Source organism: Marasmius oreades, chromosome 3 (genome assembly GCF_018924745.1).
Source record: "Marasmius oreades isolate 03SP1 chromosome 3, whole genome shotgun sequence".
NCBI lineage: Eukaryota > Fungi > Basidiomycota > Agaricomycetes > Agaricales > Marasmiaceae > Marasmius > Marasmius oreades.
Window position 1 is genome coordinate 1,100,182 of NC_057325.1, and position 17,280 is coordinate 1,117,461.

At 47.6% G+C, this 17,280-nt stretch overlaps 6 protein-coding genes across 7 annotated transcripts; 4 read left to right on the forward strand and 2 right to left on the reverse strand.

Annotated features, from left to right (window-relative positions):
* Positions 1 to 485: 485 nt before the first annotated feature.
* Positions 486 to 3,268, reverse strand: E1B28_005670 (uncharacterized protein; the record flags this gene model as incomplete). Its single annotated transcript, XM_043150245.1, has 5 exons — positions 3,093 to 3,268; positions 2,823 to 3,039; positions 2,486 to 2,763; positions 1,043 to 2,425; positions 486 to 982 (listed from the first exon to the last, which is right to left on the reverse strand). The coding sequence occupies exons 3-5, from the start codon at positions 2,715 to 2,717 to the stop codon at positions 486 to 488; spliced, it is 2,112 nt and encodes a 703-aa protein (XP_043011332.1). The 5' UTR covers positions 2,718 to 2,763; positions 2,823 to 3,039; positions 3,093 to 3,268.
* A 1,238-nt stretch (positions 3,269 to 4,506) lies between these two features.
* Positions 4,507 to 6,075, reverse strand: E1B28_005671 (uncharacterized protein). Its single transcript, XM_043150246.1, has 7 exons — positions 5,966 to 6,075; positions 5,877 to 5,913; positions 5,521 to 5,826; positions 5,305 to 5,462; positions 5,106 to 5,246; positions 4,895 to 5,055; positions 4,507 to 4,821 (listed from the first exon to the last, which is right to left on the reverse strand). Exons 1-7 carry the CDS (start codon positions 5,966 to 5,968, stop codon positions 4,623 to 4,625), a joined length of 1,005 nt encoding a protein of 334 aa, XP_043011333.1. The 5' UTR covers positions 5,969 to 6,075; the 3' UTR covers positions 4,507 to 4,622.
* E1B28_005672 (uncharacterized protein) lies at positions 6,068 to 11,636 on the forward strand. Its single transcript, XM_043150247.1, has 24 exons — positions 6,068 to 6,315; positions 6,366 to 6,677; positions 6,744 to 7,104; positions 7,168 to 7,401; positions 7,461 to 7,632; positions 7,691 to 7,760; positions 7,812 to 7,989; positions 8,045 to 8,133; positions 8,194 to 8,330; positions 8,383 to 8,516; positions 8,575 to 8,812; positions 8,875 to 8,976; positions 9,035 to 9,174; positions 9,228 to 9,317; positions 9,372 to 9,580; positions 9,647 to 9,932; positions 9,998 to 10,114; positions 10,169 to 10,291; positions 10,352 to 10,449; positions 10,505 to 10,612; positions 10,669 to 10,795; positions 10,860 to 10,984; positions 11,042 to 11,258; positions 11,319 to 11,636. Exons 1-24 carry the CDS (start codon positions 6,272 to 6,274, stop codon positions 11,337 to 11,339), a joined length of 3,732 nt encoding a protein of 1,243 aa, XP_043011334.1. The 5' UTR covers positions 6,068 to 6,271; the 3' UTR covers positions 11,340 to 11,636.
* Positions 11,637 to 12,499: 863 nt separating this feature from the next.
* On the forward strand, positions 12,500 to 13,439 carry E1B28_005673 (uncharacterized protein). Of its 2 annotated transcripts, XM_043150249.1 has the most exons (3): positions 12,500 to 13,123; positions 13,189 to 13,223; positions 13,276 to 13,439. In XM_043150249.1, exons 1-2 carry the CDS (start codon positions 12,688 to 12,690, stop codon positions 13,203 to 13,205), a joined length of 453 nt encoding a protein of 150 aa, XP_043011336.1. In that variant the 5' UTR covers positions 12,500 to 12,687; the 3' UTR covers positions 13,206 to 13,223; positions 13,276 to 13,439. The 2 variants fall into 2 exon arrangements, with proteins under 2 accessions (XP_043011336.1, XP_043011335.1); XM_043150248.1 differs by having other exon boundaries at positions 12,502 to 13,223.
* A 1,133-nt stretch (positions 13,440 to 14,572) lies between these two features.
* On the forward strand, positions 14,573 to 15,380 carry E1B28_005674 (uncharacterized protein). The gene is made up of 4 exons (XM_043150250.1): positions 14,573 to 14,683; positions 14,737 to 14,861; positions 14,932 to 15,052; positions 15,128 to 15,380. Exons 1-4 carry the CDS (start codon positions 14,623 to 14,625, stop codon positions 15,286 to 15,288), a joined length of 468 nt encoding a protein of 155 aa, XP_043011337.1. The 5' UTR covers positions 14,573 to 14,622; the 3' UTR covers positions 15,289 to 15,380.
* A 110-nt stretch (positions 15,381 to 15,490) lies between these two features.
* On the forward strand, positions 15,491 to 17,188 carry E1B28_005675 (uncharacterized protein; the record flags this gene model as incomplete). Its single annotated transcript, XM_043150251.1, has 1 exon — positions 15,491 to 17,188. The coding sequence occupies one exon, from the start codon at positions 15,491 to 15,493 to the stop codon at positions 17,186 to 17,188; it is 1,698 nt and encodes a 565-aa protein (XP_043011338.1).
* Between the last annotated feature and the right edge of the window lie 92 nt (positions 17,189 to 17,280).

A 17,280-nucleotide genomic window follows, 5' to 3' on the forward strand; every position in this document is an offset into this window, starting at 1 on the left:
GAACTAATTATTCTAGAATTTGAACGCTCGAACCATTCGTATCTTTCTCATTCACTCGAGACTCGAGAGACGAGCAGTACGTTTTCACGATGGGAATTGCTGCGCCAGAGTGGTTCTGCCAGGTGTTTTGCTCTGGCTTCTACTCGAAGCTCTGTTCCAATCTACGCATTTTAAACCAGAATACATTCCACATCTCAAACTCTCGGGCTCGGGGGAAGGACAGTGGATGCCGTGCACACCATTATGTTTCATTGGCAGCAGAAAATTTATTCCAGCTAGTGCACTTGACCAAGAAAGATGTAAGTAAAGATAGTTCAGTACAAGAAGATGGACTACTAGTTCATCAGTCAACAAGGAATGAAGCCGAAAGGTATTAAGCAGACGGAGCAGATTTCAGGTGAATCGTAAAGGTATAATGAGAGAGTGGAAAGGACAGTGGATCAATTCGCTGAGGAAATAAACGGTATATTCACCACAGAAAGTCTTCATGTAACATCCACCGGTTTTCGAATCCACACCTTCCAGCTATTCGACATCCTCCTCATTGTACCTGTAAAACTCAACCGATTGTCCTTAGTTCTCGCGGCCACCTTCTGGGGAGGACCTCCGATGCCATCGTAGCTGGTAGTACTCGTCCTCGTGTTCGGGTTTTCACCACCCGACGAGGCAGTAGGCGATCCTGAAGCCCTCGAGTCGGAGGACCTCGCTTCTGGCTTCGAACTCGAAATGGCTATAGACACCCTTCTCGAGTCGGTATAAACAGTCCGAGAATCAGACCCCCTGGACCAATCGTCCTGTATACGCCCTTGCTCCTCACGTCCTTCCAAACCATCTGTCATTGTGGAATTTCGCCGAACGACCTTGATCTCAATCTCCTCCTGAACGTTTGCCGCAGTAGGCAAAGCACTGGCACCACCACCATCACTACCACCACCAGGTTTTATAACGACGTCATTAGGATGGCCTATCCACACCTTGGATGCTGAAGAAGTAGGCGTAACAAAATCGAAGCACGGTAAAAAAGGTGTAGGAATACACGTACCATTATTAGGGGCTGACGAAGGCGAAGAAGGATAACCGGGATCGAGGAGGCCCAGTAATAGCATCTCAACCACCGCCGCTGGAGAATCAGAATTGGAATCATCTTTGACAGAGGAAGAGAACGGTGGTGCATTTGCTACATGTGGTCTATAACCTAACATCCCTTCTGAAACGATGTACGCAGCAGGTCGCTCGTTCATGTTTCGAGCCTGACGTGAGTGGATATCATGGCCAAGATCTGATGCTGAGCCAGAAGCCGAAACCAACGATAGGGGAGAGTTGCGAGCGGAAGAACCTCCATCGTCGCGAAGCGAAGTATCAGAGTAGCGGTTGAAACTGCGCGGGGGGGTTAAAGGGTAAGTGTACGACCGCAGGAACTGCTCGATGGTTTGCAGCAATTTGGATTTTTTGGCAGTCTCCTGTTTTAGACTGCCAACTGATCGTAGATGAGGCTGTAAGACAGAGGGACCGAATGGGGCCGGTGACGAACTTTGGTTTCGGGGAAGGAGCGTGTGCGTCGGAACACTCGAAGGCAAGACGTGGATTATATGTGGCCTGATCGATTTAGGTTCTGAAAGGAGAGAACTTGTAGTAGTAAAACTTGACGGTGGAGCAGGCACGGAATGGGAATGCGATAATGTCTTTATAGCAGGATGGGAGGACGAGCGGGTTTGATTGGCGACTGCCGTGGATTCAGGTTCAGGTAAGGAGATGTTAGATGAGGTTAACAAGGATGGGAATTGCCTCGCAAACGACGATATGTTTAGACTGTTACGTTTGTATGTCGGAGATGCTGCTCGAGAGGTAGGTTGAGATTGAGAGGTGGTTGGGTACCGGACAGTTTGCGTCGAAGTCCACTGTGTGGGAACGAGAAACGTTTGAGAAAGTGTCGTAAGAAGAACAATGTGTTTTATTATCGCTTTATCAGAGAACGAAGACGGCACGAAGTTGATGAGGGCATCGAAAGAACTCCCGAGACGAGAGGATGGATTGCGCTTGACGAAAGGTGCAGGAACCGATTTAGGCGGAGGGGTCACTGGTCGAGTATGGTTAGAAACTGAGTTGTTTGAGGCAAAACCGTAGTCTTCTAATACAGTAAATGCTCCGCCAGGGCAATGTTCGCGCAGCTGGCTGCGTTTGGTGAATGCATCGGGAAATTTCCGCCACCGACGTGCAACCTCTTCCGCACGCTGGAAGATAGAAAGTAGATGATGTGCTACGGAATCTTGTAGAGCTATCGGTGACAGAATCCGTAGTATTAGGACGGATGGCGATTGTTCTGATATCACGAGACTTTGTGGGGGGGAAGATGTTACGATGAGAAGAAGGGAGTCTCGCAATGACGGTGCAACCAATAGAGAATCCATATCGTTGCTGGAAGGTTCTAAAAGGGAATAAAACTTACATCTGCGATGATCAGAGAATCCAAGCAAAACATACGTACCACCAAGAATCAAAATGACTTTGCAGCCCAACTGCTCAGCTGAGAGCAACTGCTTCAAGTCTTCGTGCTGAAATGCCCAGGGTTGATGACTATCCAAATCACTGCCAATAAACGGATCTGGGGGTAGATTAGGTCTGAACGCATCTTTCTTCGAGGAACGCGGTCCTCCGGGACTTCCAGGCGAGCTCTGAGAGGTGCTCATCCACGCGAGCGACGACGGTGAGGATACCATAGTTGGTGGTTGGTAATAAAAGTGTAGAGTAATGGCATATTGGGTTCTAAGTACACTTTATTAATATTAAAATATGAGTTTTACAGCAGATCGAAGGCCACTCACCAAACCAACGTTGTTGGTTTCGTTGAAAGTTCCTCGCGTCACCGCCATTTGGTTACACCCGCGGGAGTCTTCCGTCTTCTATGATACAGGCCACCTCTCTGGATGACGTCCCCTATACCAACAACCGAAGACGAGGCCAAAACGCCGGCCAACATAAAAGCTACGCTCTTCAGCTTCGTTCCAGGCTTTGACCCGAAAAAGTTACAAATACTTCTGACTCCGTATGGAAAAAATTAATATTAGAAGGAAAAGTTTGTAACGTACACCTACTTGTCAAGACCTGTTGCCAGGAAACTCTCGGAAGTTGAATGACTTTCACCTGGAGAAAATTTCCTAACAAGCAAGTGGCGTCGTGCCTTGGTCGTGCCAGTCGCTGAGAAGAATTATGTAGGAAAGGAACAGAATCTGAACAAACGATTCCGCCATCATGGCCTGGGTGCACAAAGGATAGGCCGCCCCCTTGCTATTCTTATCTCTCTACGCCTCTCACAACCGTTACCTGCCAGCCAATTCACACGTCTGGTGCTGTTTGGAAATCAGTATGTATACGATTCGAATTGGAGCGGCGATTGACAGATTCAATCGTTCTCGTGCAACGGTCACTCGTGAAAAGATATCAGGCCCTCCGAGGACGATTCTCTTATGGCGTTTTCCTTGGCGGCGCCGCCTACTTGTGGATTCATATCTTTGGCCTCCACCTCTTCTGACAATGCAAGAAAGAGTATGCTCGTCTGTGTTCGTGAATAGTCAAGACGTTGCTAGAACCAGGGCGAGAACAAAGGGCGAGACTCGGATCTCGACACGAACGTAGATATCGCCCCTGCTGGAGGACCCAATATGTGAAATCCGAGGGCCTCCTATCTCCCTTACGGTCATTGTTCCGGTACCCCTGGTGTGCGTGTCGATGTTCATAACCTCTATGCGTATCTACCAGGTTCATGACTCCTTTTCTAAGTATGCCGAAAAGGACTCCTAGTTCCCGATGACCCATCGCCTTTGCCACATCATTCCTACAGGCGCTTTGCCCTCGAACGGTGTGTGTAAGTAGCTCCAAGCAGTCCCTATCATGTCAAAATGGGAAACGGGAACAGCCGCTCGCGCAGCGTTCAGGAGTGCTCATCGGCTCTGCTATGTATCACGTTGAGCCTCCTAGCAAAGACTTTTCGAACTATAACTTATCTTCGTGGGTTGCTGATTTCTCGGCGCCGCATTCCCTTGCCAGATCATTTATCGGATAAAGGTGAAAAGGTGTTTGTAGAGTGACCACTTACACCGGCAATAGCTGAACCACGGAAGGACGCGGACCAAATATCGACGCTGCCCAGCCTGCGTCCCTTGCACCACTCCGATAGACTTTCTTATGTGTTAAGCTTCATCGGTATCTAGCTGTTCCCGGATTCATGGCAATAGCGGAACAAGCTCACAAGGCTCCAGACTTTTTATGGCTGAAATGAAACATCGGCTCTTAATTGGTAGTTGTCCACGAGCAGGCATATGCAGATAATCTGCGGAGATCTCGTCAACAAAGTATTTCAGTTACTTCAAGGTCCGGGTGCTATCGAGACCCTCCAAAAAGTTCAATGTGACACAGGTCCGAATTAGTGAATACGACACCGACACCGACACCAACACCTACTTCGTTTTTCATGAAGTTGCTTTTCCACCGTTAATGAAGACAGGATAACATATACCCGCACCTGAAGTACCGCGTTTACAGCTACAGTTTACATTTTACAGTACAGCAAAATTGAGACATTGCACATGCGTGACCGAGAACTCAGAATTCTATGGATATGGGCTTCAGTTTGCACCAGCACCTCTCCACCACCTCACCACCCCGTCTTCGTTACCACTAACGAACGCACCAGCACCGGCCCCGTGGGCAGGAGGTTTCGGTCTCCATGAGACAGCCCATACTTCGCCCCCACCAGTATCGGGAATGGTTGAAACACAGGCGCGTGCAGCGATATCCCAAACCTTGATAGTTTTATCTGCTGACCTATAGAAGGGATTTCGGAAACCAAATCGATGTATCAGCGAGATATACAAACTAGATGGCGCAGCACGCCTACCCCGAGAGTCCCAATCTTCCATCAGGAGACATGTCAACACTGAGAACCCATGATGAATGACCGCTGAATGTGGCGACAGCTCCCCCTGCAGTGACGTTTGAAGGAGATGATCGAACGTCATGAAGAACGAGGCGTTTATCCTCAGATGCGCTTAGAAGAAGCTGAGGGAAGTAAGTGTTAGCATGTGGTGAAACAAACAGATCCTACTTACGCTGGAGTCCGGAGACCAAGACAAAGAACGGACGTTCATAGCATGCGAGGTAAACGTGTTTACTAGAGAGTTTGATTCCAGGTCGAAAATGAAGATCTGTCCGCTTTCGGAAGAGAGGGCGAGCCGTTTTCCATCGGGACTCTTTGTGGATACCGTCAGACTGTCGGTGAAGTACCGGCGTTGGGAGGAATACACATACGTGAGCACAGTACATCCCAAATTTTGTCCTTCCTGATGGTATGGAGGTTAACTTTTTACCGAAGTTTTCAGATGGTTGGGCTGAGTGGATGGTGACTTTCCCCGATCCTCCAGAGGAGGCGTATGTTTCTCCTTTGGGATTGAGTGATACCGACCATGCTATAGAAGCAAGAAATGTGAGCGACGGAATCAAACGGACGTGACAAACGTTCAATACCGGGTTCAACCTCGTCCGACTGTGCAGTCCTTGCATAACTCTCGAATTTGCCCACTAGCTCTCCGGAGCTCAGATCCCACAGACACGTCAGCCCCTCAATACTATTATACAGCGCATATCTACCATCGAGTGATGTTGAGAGAGAAACCAGCCCTAATGTATGGCGAGGAGGAAAGCCGGAGTTGGAGCTTGGTGGATGGGGTTGTCCTGAGGATGATGTCCATTGTTTGATTCCACCGTCTGCAGATATTGAGAGTACGGTGTCGTTTATCGTCCATGAAATGCCCCAAACAGCGTCTGAATGAGCTGTTGAAGAAAATAAACGTCTTTCTTTTGCTGGAAGATCGATTACCAACGTTCGGACGAGTCGTGAGCGTGTAAAAAAGCGAGACTCTAATGGAGAAGGCTTCAGGAGTGTTCTCGGTCAAATATGAGAGCCACACACCATTTCCTAGCTACCAGTACCCAGTGGGAACAAACGGGGGAAAAAACGGACGCGCCCACGGCCAAGTTGGCGATCGCGAGCCCACAAAGAGTCACGTGTAAAAGTTGTTCCTTTCCTTTGAACCGCGAAGGGCCACCGGTGCGGGCCCAACATCACGGACACTTAGATTCCCCACGAAGCCCTTTCCAGCACAGTCGAACGCGTTGAGTATATAGAGCGCGTTCTGGCTACGCAATCTGTGTTAGGGAGCAGGATAACACGCACACCTCTAACTATCCTTCATCGCGTCTCGACAAAGTAACCAACATGCCATTGATACGAATCGAACTTCGCGACTTTAAGTCGTATAGGTATGCCCTCTACTCTCTCCCCCTGTTCTTTCCGAGTAAACGCGCCTCAGGGGTCATCAAACGATAGGACCTTTCAAGAACTTCACATCCATCATTGGTCCCAACGGAGCAGGAAAATCGAATCTCATGGACGCCATCTCATTTGTATTGGGAGTGAAGAGCGCTCAACTTCGAAGTTCACAATTGAAAGACCTTGTCTATCGTGGTAGAAGGTTAGCCAGGCCTGACAATGCTTCAGAACAACCTTCAATGGCTGTCGATGAAGACGAGGAAGAGGGTGATGGAGAAGGAACTGCGAAGAAAGCATGGGTACTGGCGGTGTACTGCGATGCAGATGATAGAGAATGGAGGTTTCAGCGGACGTGAGTGCTTGATCAAAATATCAAACTTTGGACGGGTTTGCTAAATTCCACGCGTCCTTGGTTCAGGATATCCACCACCGGGGCATCGGAATACAAGTTAGATGACCGGGTGGTCACATACTCTGCATACAATGCAGCATTGATGAAGCATAATATTCTCGTCAAAGCCAAGAACTTCCTGGTTTTCCAGGGTGACGTCGAAGCAGTGGCCTCTCAATCTCCTCGTGAACTCTCGCGACTCATTGAACAAATCAGTGGGTCCCTTGAACTTGCGGCAGAATATGAAAAGGCCAAGGAAGAACAGGAACGAGCCACGGAGAACGCTACATTCAACTTTACCAAGCGCCGAGGAATATTTGGGGAGATAAAACAGTATAAGGAACAAAAGGGTGAAGCGGAACGTTTTGAAGCTTTAGTGCAAGAGAGGGTGCATACTCCATACTTTGAATCCATTCAATGGTCGGCCTAACCTCCAGCTTTTGCAATTCAGGACCTTCTAATTCTTCACCGTATCCTCTTCAAACTCTATCATATCGAGGACTCCATCGAAGTCAATGCTCATGAAATCCGTGAACAAAATAAGGCATTAGCGGGATTGCGAGAAGAACAACGAGTGCATGATAAGGCTCTTGAAAATGCTCGTACAGAACAGGCGAAAGCACGGACGAGTGTTATGCAGGCGGAAAAGAAGATCAAGAAAGCGGAGAAAGCTTTCGATGCAAAGGCACGTGGAACTCAAATCTCTCAGCATCTGACCGGAATTTAATTCTTTTCTCCTTCAAGAAACCCGACCTCGTAGCTACCGAAGCACAAATTACACACGGTACACGCAAGCACAATAATGCTATGAAGACCAAGGAGGATGTGAACAAAACGGAAAGTGAATTGAAGCAAAGGTTGGGTACCTTGCAAACCGAGCTGGAGCAGGTGAAGAAGCTCGCAGACGAAGCGTCAGGCGAGTCCGTTGCTTCTCCCTATGCACGAGTCATCCTGACGAGGGAACTGCTCATTAGATGCACAGCGTAAAGCTTCTCACAACAACCTGGCACTCAGTGAAGAGAGTCTTGAGGAGTATCGAAGATTGTGAGTTTACTGGCGTGTTCCCATTACTTCCTAGTTTAAGTCCTGGTCCAGGAAGGCGTCAGCAAGCGTACTTGCGATCGACGAGCGGCAATCCTTGGAAACCCTCACTCGAGAAGAAAAGACATCTAATCGAACACTGACCACACTCTCGGAGAAGCAAAAAGGATTGGAAGAAAAGCGTAACACACGCTCAGAGGAGTTGAAGACGCAACTGGAAAAGAAAACTCAGGTACGGTTTTGGATGTCTAGTTTCGGTTAGCATTCCCGACCCCTTCTTGGTGTAGCTGGACGAAAAGATCGCCGGTCTACAAGAAGAACTCGCGAAGGTCAAGCAAGAGTTAGATAATCAGGCGTCTGAACGTCAAAGAATAAGGTATCTCAATATCGAGCTTGGAGGTCATTTTTTCTTTGCCTCTGATGCATGGCTGTATAGACAACTCGAAGAACAAACTAACGAGAAGCTTCAGAGAGTATTCCAAGACCTATTACAGGCCGGCGTTGAAAGAGGTGAATCGGAAAGAGAGAGAAGGCTCAAAGAGACGCTTGAAAACTTGCAAAGAATATTTCCCGGTAACACTTACCTCTTTTGTTTCCTTCCCTTCCTTTATTCAAACTTGAAAAGGCGTAAGGGGAAGGGTCGTAGACCTTTGCAAACCTTCGCAGCGGAAATACGAGACAGCCGTCTCTGTAGTACTGGGACGCAACATCGATGCCGTTGTCGTCGACGAAGAGAAGACGGCCATTGATTGCATTGAGGTGAGCTCATTGCCTCTAGTTGAAAACGTCTTCCCAATATCTTACTCTACTTTGCTAGTATATGAGGAATCAACGCGCTGGACAAGCGACGTTCATACCGCTCGACACAATCCAGGTCAAACCCGTCAACGACAAATTCCGTTCGTTTGCCAAGGGCGCCAGACTGGCTGTTGATGTGATTCAGTATGAGCCAGCTGTTGAAAGAGCGATTCATCATGCATGCGGGAACGCACTCGTTTGCGATACGATGGATGTTGCGAAATATGTCTGTTACGAAAAGGGCCAAGAGGTGAAAGGTCGGCATTGGCACGATCTGCATATTTTTTGATGTCGTCTAACTCCCATGCTTACTTTCTAGCTGTGACTTTGGAGGGTACCATCATTCACAAAAGTGGTCTGATCACTGGTGGTCGTAGTCACCATGGCCCTGTGAAGAACTGGGATGACAAGGATATCCAGGGCAAGCACCGTTTTCCCAAGTGTCTAGAGAAGTCATGCAGAGCTCATCATTACTACAGGTCTTCAACGTTCAAGAGACTCCCTTCAAGCCAAATTGCGTGAACTTGCGAAGCAGAGGCCTCGAGGCAAGACCGATGATACATTAATTGCAGACATCTCGCGGCTTGAGTCAAGTATCACGATCGCAAAAGATGACTTGGTAGGCCCTTTGTTTCAACGACTGGAGCCGCTCAACTTATGAAGCAACTGTAGAACGCCTGTAAATTACGAATAACAGGTCTCAAGGACGAACTGAAACATCTTGAACAAGAGATTAAGAAGACTACTCCCGAATTGAGCAAGGTACCGTATCTGAACAAGATATGTCGAGACTATTCCGATTGACTTCTAAGCCAGGCACAAGCGACATACGATAACATTCGACAACAAATTGCTTCGCTGTCGGAGGTTGTCAACAGCGCAGAAGACGGGATGTTCAAGAACTTTTGTAGGAAGATCAAAATCGAGAATATACGAGAATATGAGGAACGTCAGCTGAAATTGGCTCAAGAGGAAAGCGAGGCGAGATTGAGATTTGAGAACCAGATTGCGAGATTAACGCATCAGTATGTCGTTTCGTTCCGCCATTCCGTCGGTTTTTTTTTTCAACCGGAGCTGTTTTCTTTTCTCAGATCTGAATTTGAGGGTGAAGCCCTGAAGAACGCTCAAGAGCGGATCAAAACGCTGGATGGAATCATCGAAACCGAAAAGGCGAATTTGATCAAACTCGAAGCTCAGAAGAGTAATATCGAAATGGAGCTGGAAGAGATGGAGCAGAATATCAATGAATTGCGAGCGGGCTTGACTGGGCTTCAAGAGATATTGGAAGGAAAGACAAGAGACGTTGAGCAAGTCAAGCGTACGACATCCAAAGCTTCCAAGACGCTTGAACAAGCATTGAAAGAGATCAGTGTGCGGGTGCGTTTTGTCCATAGCTGTCCTTCATGGGTAGTGTTGTTCTTATGGTTTATGCATGATCATAGAATGACGAGATAGAGAAGCTAGCTTTAGAACGGTCTTCGATATATCGGAAATGCAGACTTGAGGAGATCCAACTACCGTTGCTATCAGGAAATCTAAAGAATGTGCCTATGGAAGAGGTCCGTGGCGAATTCAAGGCTATTATTCAATGATGCGCTTATCCTTCACTATAGAATCTTCGTGATGAAGTCGCCATGGATATCGACCAAGACGAAGATGGTACTCAGCGTCCGAAAGAGGTGCGGGGATATGGAATTGAAGTGGATTTTGAGGAAGTAGATGAAGATGAGCGTGAGGTAAGGGATGATTCTTTTTCCTTGTTGTGGGCGTAACCATTCATCAACTGGCCGTTCTAGAGAGAACCGGCAGAGGCACTGGCTGAATTCGATGCTTCGATAACAAAACTCTCAGGTGATATTGAGAGGATGGCTCCGAATATGAAGGCTGTGGATAGGTGCGTCTCCCCCTGGACGTTATGATTGAGTGCCATCCGCTTATGGCTGGATCAGACTTGAAGACGTCGAAGTCAAACTAGCAGAGACAGAGCAAGAAACAGAGAAAGCTCGTAAAGATTCTCGGGAGGCGAAAGACAAGTTCCAAGATATTCAGAGACGCCGGTATGCAGCCGTGATTGGACAATTGTCTCGAAATACTGATTACCCAATTTGTTCAGCACGGAAATGTTCATGAAGGCGTATGCACACATATCAGACCGTATAGATCAAGTGTATAAGGATCTGACAAAAGGCAAAGCTGCTCCTATGGGCGGTGTGGCGTATCTCAGCCTTGACGATGCTGAGGTAAAATTGCTTTTTGTTTCCGGCTCTTTTCGCAACGAGCTGAAGAAACTTTTTTTGGTTGTAGGAACCTTACAACGGCGGTATCAAATACCATGCAATGCCGCCTATGAAGCGGTTCCGTGATATGGAACAGCTTTCGGGAGGAGAAAAGACGGTTGCCGCTTTAGCTCTGCTCTTCGCTATTCATAGGTGAATTTCCCCCGTTTTCGTCGCCTTACTATCTAGCACTGATCTCATATCTCTTAGTTATCAACCGGCGCCCTTCTTCGTCCTTGACGAAGTGGATGCTGCCCTTGACAACACCAATGTCGCTAAAGTTGCGAACTACATTCGGACACAGGCTTCTGACGCTTTCCAATTCATTGTTATCAGTTTGAAAGGGTCGTTGTATGAGAGAGGACATTCTCTCGTGGGGATTTATCGCGATCAGGACGTGAATAGTTCTAGAACTCTTACACTCGATGTAAGTACAAACTTTCACTCTTCACATGGACGTGTCCTCATGGTCGTTGATATCTTACAGCTCACTCAATATGACGAGTGATACGTGGCGATTGTACTTGTGATTCTTTATTTTCCAGTTCTCGTCGGTCTGTTGTCGTTTCATGTTCCGTTTAACCCTATCATTATTACCCATCCTTACACAGTGTACTTCTTCTCGTATCTCGCTGCTATGTACTTATTTAGCTGTGTACACTTTTGGCCGTGGACTGCTTCTAACGCGGGCGTCTGCTGGGCGTCTACGAGGCGCCTACTTTTCGACCTTGAATGGCGAATGGTGGCGCGACTGACGTCACGGGTATCGACGTCAGGGCCTCCCTGGTTTCCCTATCGACATGCTCCAAGGAACCACATACGGAGTCCACTGACGATTATTCCTCAGTTGACGTGACGTTGACAGTATGACATCTTCGAAACAAGTCAAAAATGACCCAAATGTGGTGATTTATTTCATATTTATTTACAGAGGCTGAAAATAAATCGATAAACCCTTTTGAAGCACAATTAATTTACCATTAAATGATTAATATCGCTTAATTACTTTTAAATAATTAATAATTAATCGTCAACAAGGGTTTTTCTCTGCCACCGTTAATAGAGAAAAGGCAGCAGCAAAACTCATCTTGTTGTATATACAAGTCAATGTTTTCTGGATTATCTATGGAACTGTATTGATGCTTCACAAAGAGGGAAGTTGCAGGTAATCAATACATTACGGCACGAATTGTACCAGTACGGTTCGCACAGCCACCCTCAAGTCACATGTGGAAATCAGCATGAATCATACAGCCACCCTCAAGTCTATTCCTTGTGTTTTGGGTACTTCACGTGGCATTAGGGTGTAAGAATTTACTCAATAATATGTCTGGGTTCTAACCCTACCACTATCTGCACAGAGACTTATCATGGTAGCCTTATGATTCCAATTTTTTAACCTTTCCCACGCAGGTATTACGGCATGAATTATACCAGTACAGTTCGCACAGCCACTATTGTAACTTGAACAACCACCACCATGTACGACAAATTGACGACGAATCAGGGTAAACTTCTTCAATATCTTCTTTCCTTTCTCCAGATATGCAGCTGTTTACCAGGTTCAATTTTAAAGACAGAACAGTCAGTTATTACCCTCGTGATCTTGCTCGTAAGTACTTAGCAATGCTATGTCCATTATTGGCTACTACCTACCCTCGTGATCAGGCTTATCCTTGACTTAACCTGTGGCTCTGATCAAGGCACCTACGTCAATGTCACGTCAATGTCACATCAACTGAGGAATAATCGTCTGTACCCTCACCACATACGTTACTCTGACGTCGTTTGACATTGCACCATACATTATGCCTCCAGCTTAAAATCCCTCTCCTTTCTCACTAAGACATACCACAATGACAGATTCTCCCTCCCGTTCCCCTTCACGAGACGCAGCAGGCTCTCGCTCTCGAACACGTCGCCATCGCGGTGGTCGTCGTCGTTCCAACAACAACGTCCCTTCTTCTGGCCTACCGGGAGTAGATGATTTCGACGACGTCATCCGTGAACGAGTCATTGCTGAAGGAGAAGAAGATTCTGCCCCCCCGAAACCTGATAAATCCAAGAAAGGTGGTTCTGGTTTACCTGGCATCGACGATTTCGATGCTGTAATAGCCGCAAGAGCAGAAGCTGAGGATGGGGGTGACGGTGGGCGTGGTGGTGTTCCTGCCATTCCTCCCAATGATCCCAAACTTCGAACTGGCGAATGGGGTCTGGTGAAGAACCAAGGCACTGGTTTACCAGGATATGACGAGTTTGACGATGTGATTGAAGAAAGAATGGAAAGAGAGGGTGCGAATGATGCCATTATCAAGTTGATGTTGGAGTTGAACATTGACCTTGTTATTGAACTCAAGGCGAAGGTTCACGGTGATTTAACAATCAGTTTGCTGTAAGTTTTCGATCCTTTCGTGCTTGTTTCTAAAGTGAAGTGATAATGACAGGCGCTAGAAGGAATCTGTTGATCCTTCTCTTGACTCGTTTGAACCAAAAGGACCCTGACGGACTGTACTCTATTTACATACTTTTCACGTTCTGTACTTGTTCACTAATGACGATGAGACGATGGTGTTGCCATAACATAATATCACTCGAGTTTTCACCTGAAATTCAACTCGTCGTCCTCCTTTCGAAAAGGCTGGGCTGCATGAGGTCAATCTGAGATGAGGGCCGAGGCACGATCAGAGGATAAGATAGTAACATGCACGATACCACGTGCGCGTCCTTGCGTCTCTTCATCGCGCGCTCAAGCGCTCATCTCTCTGCCTACTCCTCCTTTGATTTTTCTCGTCCCACCCACCATCCCCTACAAACACCTTTTTTCTTTAAGGCTGGGTACCACAGGTGCCGTCCAGATTTCTTGGCCTTTTGGCTCCCGAGCGCTCAGGTTTGTCCCTAGCCCACTTTGGGGAGCATTTCTCCCGACGCGTTTTGCTTTCCCAGAACGCGTCTTACCAGGTGCCTTCATGTGTCCCCCCACAAAGATGGCGTAGGCCCAGCTTCCGGCAAACCTCATGTACACTCGTTTCTTCTCACTAGGAAGAATGCACTGAGCCTCAAGGCCTCAGGACACTTATTGGCACACCAATAGCACACTTCCCATCCAACATCGCAACGTTTTTACTCCGTTTAGTTTCAATTCTAGTATGCCTGTGCCGCCACCACTCGTCTACGCAATCCGAACAGCAAGGACCACCAGTCAACTCAAATGACCCACAATTGCTATGTTATTCGCCGCCGGAGTGTCAAGTGTCCGCCACTACCCTGATTGACTCATTGATTGCATTAGGCTCTTGGCGGTTTCCTCTATTATTGAAAACTTAATCATGCTTTGCCAAACTTGAACTGGATTTCTCTTTTTTCTCTTGCGAGTCTCACTAGAGCCGCAACGAAAGTTGGATAAATCACGCGGCGACCCTCCTTACTTAGGGTGAATCTTTCTCATTTTCCCCGTCCAATCATTCATCATTGATAATCGCGCCTCAGTGGGTATAAAGAATTGATACCTGTCAAATGTGGGTGGATCCCGTTCACGGTTACATACATACTAGTGGCTGATTGTGGGTAGAAAGAAACTGTCGTCGCATTCATTCCTGGTAACTAGACGATGTCAAAAAACGGCGCTCAACTTCAAAGCGAAGCACTATTCAAAGGCATTTATCTCCATTTAAGGACTGAGGGTGGGTAGTGTATGCAAGTATAAAAGAACGCACTTCTCGCTTGAGAGCCTCAGCTTGAAGCCTTTACCATACCCTCATTTCAAATATCACCTTTTGCTCTACTTGAACAGCATGCGTCCCAGCACTACCGTCATTGCATCTTTCTTGGCCACTGTTCCTCTTGTTTACGGGAGTAAGTCCCTTACATTCCTCCACCAGAAAAGAGTACGAGTGCTCACATACCAGAACCAGACCCCAACAACATCCTTCGTTCTGTCCCGGAGCTTTCCATCCGTCAGGATCTCCCATCAATGCCGCCTATTCCTCAGTCATGTCAAAAGACATGTAGCTCCGCTGGTGCCAGCTCTCAGGTATGTGTCTGTTTTTCCTTTCCTTGAAGTAGACAAACACTCACGTATTCAATGTGGACTACTTGGATAGAGCTGTAGCACCGCCGACTGCGCGTGTACTGACTCCACCGCGAGCGGTATAGAAACCTGTTTGAACTGTGTCATCGCAGAAGATAAGTCACAGACTGATAAGGCTCAGAAGTTTATGGACTGTGAGTTTTAGTTTGTCTCTCGGATTATTATTATGATAATTGATGACTTCTATCCTCCCTTATCCGCTGTAATAGTCTTCACAGACGGCTGTAAAACCTTGGGCAAGTCGGTCGGGGACAGAAAGTTGAGTGGCAAGAGCAGTGGTAGTGGCAATGGCGGGTCTCAGTTAAAAGCGAGCCTCTTCAGTTCGGGTGTGCTCGGTGCTACTACGGGCTTGATCGCTCTTCTACTCTAGGTTCTACATGTACATAGCTGGTCTCGTTTGGTTCTTTTATCTAGTATTGGCACCCTCAAAATATACCCACCTCTGAAATAATGGAAATTGACGCCAAGCCACCATTCGGCCCGGTTCTCTCTCACTCCCATCTACCCACGCTTCACGCTCGTTCAATTTTCTCAAGTCTACTATGCCATTGCTATTCTCAAGGCTATTCTCAATGCGTTCAAATCGTCGTCGATCCCTTTATAAACGTACACAAACCAACTCGCCTAGACAGCTTCCTCCAACGATAACCAGCAGTTTCAACTGGTGGCCATATCCTTCCTGGGGTGCAACCACTACCTCTACACCAGCCCAGGCAATAGCTACTATTACCACCACAGTCTTGCCTATCCAGCCGGCAACATCTACCACGGCTACTCCAGAAGTCCTTTCTTCTTCCCTCATCGCACCCAGTATCGCCACACCCGTTTCCTCGAATTCAAGTTCAAGCATCGGTTCCTCAATCACTTCTCCTCCTTCTGATAGCCATGGGATTACCACAATAACTGGAACTCGCGATTCTCAGTCCGGCGCACCTTCAACCGTCGTAGAATACCCCAAGGTTCACCCTGCCTCAAACAATCAAAATCTGAACATGATCCTCATACCGGTGTTTATTGTTCTGGGGTTAGTTGTCGGAAGCGTCATTGCTTGGTTTGCTTACGGCTGTTTCACTCGTAAACCTGAAAGGAGGAGAAGAAGAAGTGAACTGGAAGTCGGCCCAGCTTATTGTCCCTCCAGCCTCAGTTCCAAGGGAACAGGTTCAATACAGGAGAAGATACCTCTTAGTGGAGGAGAAAGATGCGATGACCGTGACGCTGCTTCTGACGATGGCCACAGCTGGCATGCATTGGATGTTAATGACGACCACGACGCCATACCTACCGATGAGCGCGCCGCTTTTCTTGGTGGCCCTCATCCCGTCAATCCTGGGTATCTTGCACCTTTACCTGCGACTCGAAAGCCACAATCGTCTACTCAAGGTCTTTCCAGGGCAAAAACGGGCACATCTGTCTCGGTATATTCGCAACTTAACGACGACGACGAGTTTGATGAAGTATCTTTTATGGGCGAAAGCACCTTTGATCCTAGATCTCCTCGTGTTCCTCTTTCAACGTCTCCTCCAAAGAAGAAGGAACAGGCTCTCAATCCGGACTCTATGCGTCGTGCACCTACGACGGCCACTACCACTACGATGGCTAGCTCTGATACACGGACGGTTTCTCTCTCGCGTCGACGGCCTACTTGCTCTCGAGTCGATACAACCTCATCTGCCGACGAACGGAAGAGTGTCAAAGATCTGAGCCGTGCGAATACGGCAAAGACGACGAAGACGACGAGAACGACAAATACCACCACCACCACCACCACGCGTTCGGGAGCGAATACCGCTATGAGCTTTAGAATCGTGGAAGAATCGCCTTTGCCTACTCCTCTACACAGTCCTCCTGCTATTGATGCTTCGGGATTCTCTTGGGCTGGAGTTGGCGAGATGCTGTGGGGAAATGGGGAAGGGAATCGGAACGGGGGTGGTTCCGATCGGTATACGAATCTACCTGATCGTGGTGGGAGAAGTCCAGTCAAGAAACGGTCTTTAGGGTCGACTATGAGTGGTGGTGGTGATGGTGCATCTACGAGGACCGGGAGGACGCGAGGTAAATCTGTTACAACTGCTGGAGAAAGGTCTAGTAGACCTGTATCTCGAGCTGGATCGAGTGAGGGCGAGCAAGGTCAGGAAAGAAGATTGAGGGACTATTATGGCCATGGAGGTCCACATAGCCATTCACACCACAAACTACCTCAGAGCCCTCCGCAGGTGACAAGTCCCAAGTTGGAGGGGGACTTGTGTTTCAGCCCGGCTTTAGGGCGGTAACTTGCAACTTATGGATTTTTTCAATCGGGACAATATCTTTTGTGTTTGATATCTGGATAATTGAAGTTGGGTAAATCTACGAATTCCGTCGT